Source organism: Ruditapes philippinarum, unplaced genomic scaffold, assembly GCF_026571515.1.
Source record: "Ruditapes philippinarum isolate M1 unplaced genomic scaffold, ASM2657151v2 ctg3696_1_1_1_1, whole genome shotgun sequence".
Lineage (NCBI taxonomy): Eukaryota > Metazoa > Mollusca > Bivalvia > Venerida > Veneridae > Ruditapes > Ruditapes philippinarum.
Window position 1 is genome coordinate 69,650 of NW_026856809.1, and position 9,008 is coordinate 78,657.

The following is a 9,008-nucleotide window of genomic DNA, read 5'->3' on the forward strand; positions in this document are numbered from 1 at the left end:
AAAACACAGAATTTCTATAATAAAAGATTAAACAAATACATTCTTACAAAGTGCACTATTTTTGCGAATAATATTTGAATGCAATTTATAAAAATAATTAGCATAAGACCAAATATCGATGTTACATAGGTTAAAAAATGTAACAAAACTGGGCCTTTTTCAAAACAAAAAGACCTTCAAGAAATATTGCACGGTAAAATCATAACGATACATTATCTTTCTATGTATAGATTAAAGTTTATTAGTACGTATTTACAAAGTTAAATTGGTCAGGCGTGCCGCTACCGCGCGACCAGTTTAATTTTTGTAAATATATATGTATAGTAATAAATTTTAACCAGCTTAGTGTTTTAAATTATTTCTAAACAGTCGATTTACTAGACTGATTCATAGTTTGCTGATTTACAAAAGTAAATGTGTTACGATTCATTTAAAATCCTGCAATCATATTGGACAAAAAATTTCAAACACTTAAACCATTTTTTTAACTCAATGTTTGAAATACTTCACAGAAAGTTTACCCATTAATGTTTTATTATAAAACATTAATGGGCACATTTTCTATGAAGTAACTATTTATACACCAATCCTCTTTTAACAATAACAAAATAATTATTATTATCATGTTCATAAACGATAAATCTTATATGACTATAATGATGGTAAAAAATAATCTGCTTCAAATATTTGATCTTGCATTATTAATAATTACAATTATCAAAGTCATGGACATATTTAATTACTATTAATTTTTCAGTCCCGAACAAGTCGGCTTTTTGTATCAAGGCTTTGTGAAAACCACGTCATTTATTATCATTAATTATTATAAATGAATTGCTTTTCTCATTTGTATTTGTTTAACATTTTTGCAGGCATCTAATTAGAGTAATAGAAATGTCATAATATTATAAATGGGTTTTGTTAAATCTAATATATCTTAACTATTTAAAGGCCAATTATGCTTCAGAAATGCTATCATTTTATTTTTTCAAAAACTGTTTATTTACAGTTTCAAAAAACATATTCATTTGTTATATACATGAACGATCTTTTGCATCTTTAGTTCTGTTGGTAACTAGTATAAATATAGTGAAATAGTATTTTGTACGGAAGTCAAAATACCTCTTTGTTTACATTTTGCAATCTTTAAGGCACATAAGTGCATGATCAGCGCTATTGTTTCAGTTGTAAAACATCTTACATATCAATTAATTAATTAAACATTATTATTTAACACATGTTTGACATTTCTAAATAATTAAATAAAAAAGGTAATGATATGCCTTAACTTTAAAGCTGGATATACAGATTTTATATAAATACTCATCAAGTATAAAGCTAAACCTTATACATTTTAAATTAAAATTCAAAACCGTAAAATAATTACATTCTTAAAGTCTTATGGACATTCGAAAATCAGTCTTTACCAAGAATACATGCGATTATTCTAACTATATTCCAAGTTGACCATGATATTTATGCATTCTTTAATGGAGTTGTGTAATATTTCCTATTTTTTTTGCCCCGAGAAAATAAAGAGCAACGAAGGCGGGGGTTGAAATGACATGCGTTTGTCTTTCTTTATTAGAGTGCCACCTAGTGAAGGAAAGTCGACATATTTTCATATCAGATGCTGGTTTCTCGAATTTGAAATAAATTAAATGCATATGAAGATTATAACTGACCAAGGATCTGAATTGCTTCAAAACATTGCACCATAAAATAAATTCTAATCATGATTGCATCCACATTATAACGATTTCCTAAGTAGTTTTCGTAATTAAATTGTAATTGATCATCAACCACATATTTATCAAAATTACACCAGACAATAATGCACATAACAATATGTGTTTTTAAATGAATAAACTGCAAATGTAACCTTACATGGTCGGATAAATAAACGTGCTAAAAGGAAGAAACAAATTGTGCATCATTATAACAATTAGTATGCAATTGTGTGCTTCTGGAATATAAACCATTTATATGCAAAGTTCAGGCGCAACATATCATTCAAAACCTGGTAGTTTTAATAACAGCATGGCTCGGGCTAGTTTATTGTTCGTACTTATAAGTGTTGCGCTTTCGGCAGCCCAAGTCATTCGAAGTCCCCCAGGTTCCACTAGTCCGGTAAATTCTATAAAGTCACCAGCAAGTGTGGATGTGTACAGTGCTTTAGTGCGTAAGTTACCATTTCTTATATATTTCAGGAAGGCGTCGTTCAGTATGAATTTAAATTCAGGCCATAATAGTTCGCAAAATTAAAACCTTTATAGTTGAACCGAAAAAAACAACAACACATTTTAAACAAAGTTTGATGATGACAAAATATGCTATTGAGATGTGATTTTACATTGTTCATTTTAGTAAGTAAGTAATTTATAGTTAGTCTATTCAAAAGATCAAACTTGAATGAAATGTTTGTGTCCAAATTTTATGCAAACATATCTTAAATTGAAATTTTAAAGTGGTTTGAGAAATGTGAAACCAAAGCCTAATTATATGAATTGGAAAAATTAAAAAAAACAACAAAAAAACAAGTACTCTTTTAGATGATTTTCTGGAAACTAGCAAATGAGTTTTAGGTTGAAATATAGTTTTTTTTACTACATTTGTCCGTGGATTTAACATTTTAACCATGCAATTGATATAAATTGTTCATTCATTCTGACAACAGTAATGGAGGACAACAGTTTACAGTAAACTCCGCTTAAAACGATATTCAGGGGACCGCCGAAGTTAAGTCATGATATCAGGTAATCGTTATATCCGAGAATCAATCCATTTAAAAATAAGAATTCGGACCGCGGAAACAGTATTGTTATAAGCGGTACATCGTTATAAGTGATATCGTTATAAGAGAAGTTAACTGTATGTCACACGTTGTAAAAAATACTTACAAAAATCAAGATCTGCACAATGACACTGAATAATTTGATTTTGATAATAGTCTGATAGAGTTTTAACAAATATTTGACGTACATAAATGATCAAGAACATAGAAAAATACATTTCCTTAAACACTTCTTAAAAAAAATTAATGCTATTAAGTATATCTAGTGATGAAAATGCAAATGAAAAAAAAACATTCTTCTATTACAAACAACATTATATTGTTTTACACCCTTTAATCTATTATTATTTAAATCGTTTCCTAACTTGAACTCATTTGATTTTAATAGGTGTTTTACTAAGATTTTGATGTAATGTATTGTTTATTGCTATTTATGTGCTCTATTAGTTGAATACTTGCTTTGATTTCGTTAAATTATTAGTTATAATTTTTTAACAGGTTATATGACCCTATATAAACGTTTATATTGCAAACAACCGTTAATATACTTCAATCTTAAATGTAACGAATTCATTATACAGCACGCATCATTTATTTTTTAGAGAAAATGTGAGAATTCTTCATATATTGATAGCAGCCGTGCGTTTTCAAAACAATATAAAAGTCACGATTATCGAATAAAAACCGACACCACAAACGTGCAGTATTATATAAAAACCTTTATAATACTGCACGTTTGTAACGTCGGTTTTCATTGGATAATTGTGACGTTAATATAGCTTTATAAACACGGTTGCTGTCTACTTATAAAAAATCTCTCTTTATTTCTCTAGAAATGATGATTGCTGTATTATAAATTCGTTAAAATATTTCTGACATGTTATATGGCCGTATATAAACGGTTGTTTGCAACATAGCGGCTCGAGTTATATTTACAAACAACCGTTAATATAGGACCATATAACCTGTCAAAAATCTTTATAACTAATAATATAAACGTCACGATTATCCAATGAAAAACGCCGTTTCAAACAAACAGTATTATAATGTTCTTTAAATGCTTTATAAACGTTTGATCATATCTTTATGAACCGCCTATTTGTCATGTGCATCTTTTCATTCTAAATGCGTGGCATGTATGAAATCAATGCGTGCTATGGTTTTCCTATATTCAACCAATCAAAACTTGGAAAATCAGATATAATCGTATCGCAATTTGGTTATATGTATTATTCCTTAAAATTTTATCTAGATATGAAATTTTTGTCGATAAAAAATTAGTCATGTGTATAATTAAAATGAATTATTGATTAAAAATTAAAGATTTTGAAGAAATGCACAATTAAGCAGTTTTAAAGATTGAATATAGAGATAATTTTTGAGTAATTAATAACAATAAGGAAAGAAGATATATACAAGCTATCTCATCTAACATCTTACAGAAAAACTTTGTCATCCTTCTTACTTAAGTTATCGTATTTATATTCCCATTTAAAAAACAGTAATTAGCCATTATTATTAATCATGATCCATTTTTCGATCCAATCCATTTCAATTATGTAACTAATTAATGCACATATTTTTTTCTGCAGATGAATTAATATCTTATTTACTTGTTGAGAACACTTAGTCGTCTAAACTTAAAATTTATTCTGCGCAAGATTTTAACGGAACTCCACTGAGGTACAAAAATTAGATTTTCTACATTGATCGGCTTGGTCACTTATAACAGAAAGATTTGCAAAACCGTATTAAGAAATATGCCCAGAAATATATTGAAATTTGTACTTTTGAGCTATTCTTAGTCCGTTTTAAGTGAAATGCGTTGCAAAGCTTTTAATTTTAGGTAATTTTTATTATAAAATTACAAATAGAATTATTATTCTAGACAAACGAAGAGAACGAATGGTTCAATATTGTGCACACAAGTTATTGGTCTACCTACATCAAATGTAACATAAATCTCAGAAAAAATTCCTAACCCGTCATGTCAAAAATCCTAAGTGGAGTCCTTTAAAGTCCCATGGACATTTTAATAATGTACGGAGAAGCCATATACTTCTGACAGAACAATATATCCCTCAGCAGAACATTTTCACCGTTCCTGAATAGCTGCCTTCGGTAATTGAATAAAACACAACATGCCTATGACTATGGACGTAGGTGACGAACAGTGGAATACGCCACCTGTGTCCTATGGACACATTTCTAGTTATGATCTATTTCCCTCTTACCGCAATATGTTTTCTTTTGAAGATCCTGTAGCTTATTGTTTATGGTTTTATATCATAAATATGATGCTAAAATGAAGATGTGTCAATATTGCATGTGTCAAAAACCAGTATTTGTAAAGATATTACCGAATTTACATTTCATGAAAATAAAGGTTGGTAAAAAGATTTTTTTTCGATAAAGTCTAAGCCAATTTTTCAAAAAGACATAAATGCATATATTTAAATAATAACTTATAATGCGTTTTAAAGTTTGCAGTACATATAAAAACATATGCTTTGATGTTTGGAAATGGTTTTAAAAGAATAATTATAGACATATATAAAATTTCACTTGAGTGTTGTAACATCCTTAATTACAACATACAGGATCTTTTTATGTAATGTTCAAAACAAAAGAGAATCCACTTTTTGTGTCGCCTTGAAAAAGGCGACATATAGGGGTTACTTTTGTCGGCGGTGACGGCGGTGGTGGCGGTGTCTGCGTCGGCGGTGTCGTTGTCGGCGTCCCCTTAAGCTTGTCCGGAGCAAAAGTCATTCATTATAAGTTGGATTGACTTCGAGCTTTGTATGCATGCGTTTTATAATGACCCAAAGTGCAGTGCACAAGAAACGGTACTATGCACTTCTTAATTTTTGAGTTATTGCCCTTTGTTAATTTTCATACTTTATTTTTGTCCAGGCCATTTCCCGTAAAGTATATAAGCTATGGACATGAAACGTCATAGGATTATAGATCTCATGTAGAAGAAGTACAGTGCACAAGAACCAGTATTCTGCATTTCTTATTTTTTGAGTTAATGCCCTTTTATAATGTTCATACTTTATTCTTGTCCAGGCCATTTCCCCCAAAACATAAAAACTATGGTCTTTGAACTTCATAGGATGATAGATCCTGTTAAGAATAAGTGCAGTGTACAAGAACCGGCACTCTGCACTTCTTATTTTTGAGTTATTACCCTTTATTAATTTCATACTTTATTTTTGTCCAGGCCATTTCTCATAAATTATAAAAGCTATGGTCCTGAAACTTTATAGGATGATAGATCTTATTGTTTAAAAGTGCAGTGCACAGAAACTGCTGCTCTGCACTTCTTATTTTTTGAGTTATAACCCTTTGTTAATTTTCATGTTTCATTTTTGTCCTGACCATTTGTCCTAAACTATATTGTTCACAAGGCGACACATCCGACTCGCGGAGTTCTAGTATTAACTTTACTTTGAAAAATTTCGTTACGTTAAAATATCTGTATCTAGTGTATGTGCGCCTATAACAGCATTTTTAAACTTGACTTTACGGTGCCCGTTTAATAGCAATATACAAATTATGATTATCCAACGTGTCATCGTTAAAAGATGCTTAACTCTTAAAATGTTGATAGAATGGAATAATAAATTGGCTACGTAATACTTCTATTGTTCGCACCATCCGCAATTGACATTCAAGGCAGTTAATGTTGTAGTTTTTTCAGCAGCAGAAATAAAAACGTCCCCATTTTAATAATAGCTGCAAGATCATAAAAACTGACAAAAACTGTATTATAAAAACACGGGTCTTGACATCTCTTGTCGTGTGGTTTTATGCTGAAGACGGCTTTAGATGACAATATTACAGCTTGCGGACACATGATATACAAAAGTTATAAAATTATTTATGAACAGTTCTACATTTACATTTTTATTTTATAGTGGGTAGATCATTAATTAAAACGTTTAAGGACACACAAGAGAAAATGATCCTTTACAAATAAAAATACACCCAAGTAAAAAAAATGTTTAAATTGTATACTTATAACAGAAAATTAACACATTGAATACCTATTATGCCTCAGAAATGCTTTTATCTTATATTTCTCGAAAGCTTCTTAAGTTTGGTGTATTTTCATAACATCCAAAAAGTTACACATTGGCCAATTTCCTTGACCATCTTTTTATCTGTTGCTTTTGGGCAATAAGTACAGTTATTACAGTGAATAAGTATTTTGTATGGAAGTTAAAATACTACTTTGTTTACATTTTGCTACTTTTATGACAAATTATTTCACATTTCTGATTATTTATTCAATTACGTACAACATTACATTTTACAGAGGTCAGTATCAGATGTAAGAACGACCCATACAACGGACTAACATGTGCCGCAGAATACCCAGACCAATGCAAAGGTATGCACAAAGCAGCAATTCTCGATGTTAGGGTTTTCAACAATTTCACTTATTACATTAGTTTAGTTTGTACAAATTATCTTAGTTCAATTGTGTTAAACGCTATGCGCTTATTGAAACACTATCGAATTCATTCGTTCTAAGCAATGAATGTAAAGTTGTTGCTTAAGGAACAAATCATTACATTAACGCGACTATTGGGTGATAGGATATATTTTGTTGCAATAACAACTTATTTTACAAAAAGCTGCGTGTGGTTTAATGTTATTATACCAATAACCTTTAGAACTTAAAATAAATACAATAAAATATAAAATAATACAAGAAATTTAAAATACAATCCTTATCGACCGTTACAGATTAGTATGTTTAGACATTCTTGAAATTTTACAGTAATCTTTTGTTTTAAAATGGCTATTTATTCAATTAAATATGAAAGTATAAACTTGGTCAGTGAGTCCTCAAGTGAAAAATTGATTTGGAATATAATATTTGATGTTTTTTCCAGTTGAAACAAAAGGCATAAATAAGAAGCAAAACACACACATACATGATACCGCAATTATATACACAGATATATCTGTGTAATAAACTTTTGTTCAGTACACTGAGCTTTTAATGTTTTCTGCTAAGTAAAATGTCGTAACAAAATAAACAAAACTTCTTTTTCATATGACCATCAGAGCAATGGAACTTCCCCAATCCATGCACACAGAATAACCTGGACAGGAATATCAACAGATTTGTTCACCCATTCGATAAAACTAAGTTTCTAATGTGTGGTCAGCTAGGCAAATTATATGTTGTTCAATGTCCACAGCATGAGGTAAGGTTTGAACGTTTAAAATCCCATTTTGTTCATCATTCAATTTTCAACGATCATGTTACTGCTCACGTTTTGGATATATTTCAAACGAAAAAGGAACAGTAGAAGGTCAGGATATTGATTTCATAGTAATGACAAATTTGTTGATAAAAGTTAGAGATTTGAAGCGGGTTTTCCGACTGAAACTTCAGTTTTTGAGATAATTGAATGTTGGCGAATGAACTTGTGGCCGGGGATTAACAGTTTAACTGAATTAAATTAATTGACGAAAATTGACGAAAAAGTACTAAAATCTATCCATTTAAATTCCCGAATAAGTTACAAAATCAAAACAAAAATAAGTTTTATAAAATACAAAATACACATAAAGACATGACAAAATGTAAGGAAATATAATATGCACAGTGACACCCAAATACGTATTTGTTATGAAATCATAGAAATCATAAAACGTCAATTAATTTAAAATCCTTTAGATATTCCATGATGGCTGTGGTGAATGCGGTGATGCAAGAAATACAGCATACTGTAGCGAAGTTGGCAGTGGAAGTAGTGGTAGTGGAAACATGGGCAACATGGGCAGTGGAAGTGGTGGTAGTGGCAATATGGGCAGTGAAAGTATAAGCATTGAGGGAATTGTAGGTAATAGTGGTATAGGCAATAGCGGCGGCAGCATCATGAATGGTATAAGTAGTGGTATTGGAGGTGGCAGCGGTATGGGCAATAACGATGGTAGCGTTTTAAGTGGTATAATAAGTAGCAGTGGAGGTGGCAGCGGTATGGGTAACAGCGGTGGCAGCATCATGAATGGTAAAAGTAGTGGTTTTGGAGGTGGCAGCAGAATGGGCAATAACGGTGGTAACGTTTTAAGTGGTAATGTAAGAGGCAGTGGAAGTGGCAGCGGTATGGGTAACAGCGGCGGCAGCGTCAAGAGTGGCAAAGGTATTATCGTTGGAGGTGGCAGTGGTACAGGGAGTAGCGGCGACAGCTTC

The 9,008-nt window shown here is 30.8% G+C and overlaps 1 protein-coding gene across 1 annotated transcript; it reads left to right on the forward strand.

The window, feature by feature from the left end:
• Positions 1-1,874: 1,874 nt before the first annotated feature.
• On the forward strand, positions 1,875-9,005 carry LOC132747749 (uncharacterized; the record flags this gene model as incomplete). The annotated part of the gene is given in 4 exon segments (XM_060737243.1): positions 1,875-2,182; positions 7,116-7,190; positions 7,874-8,016; positions 8,493-9,005. Coding segments are annotated over 4 exon segments (927 nt in total), but the record flags the coding sequence as incomplete, so codon positions are not given.
• Between the last annotated feature and the right edge of the window lie 3 nt (positions 9,006-9,008).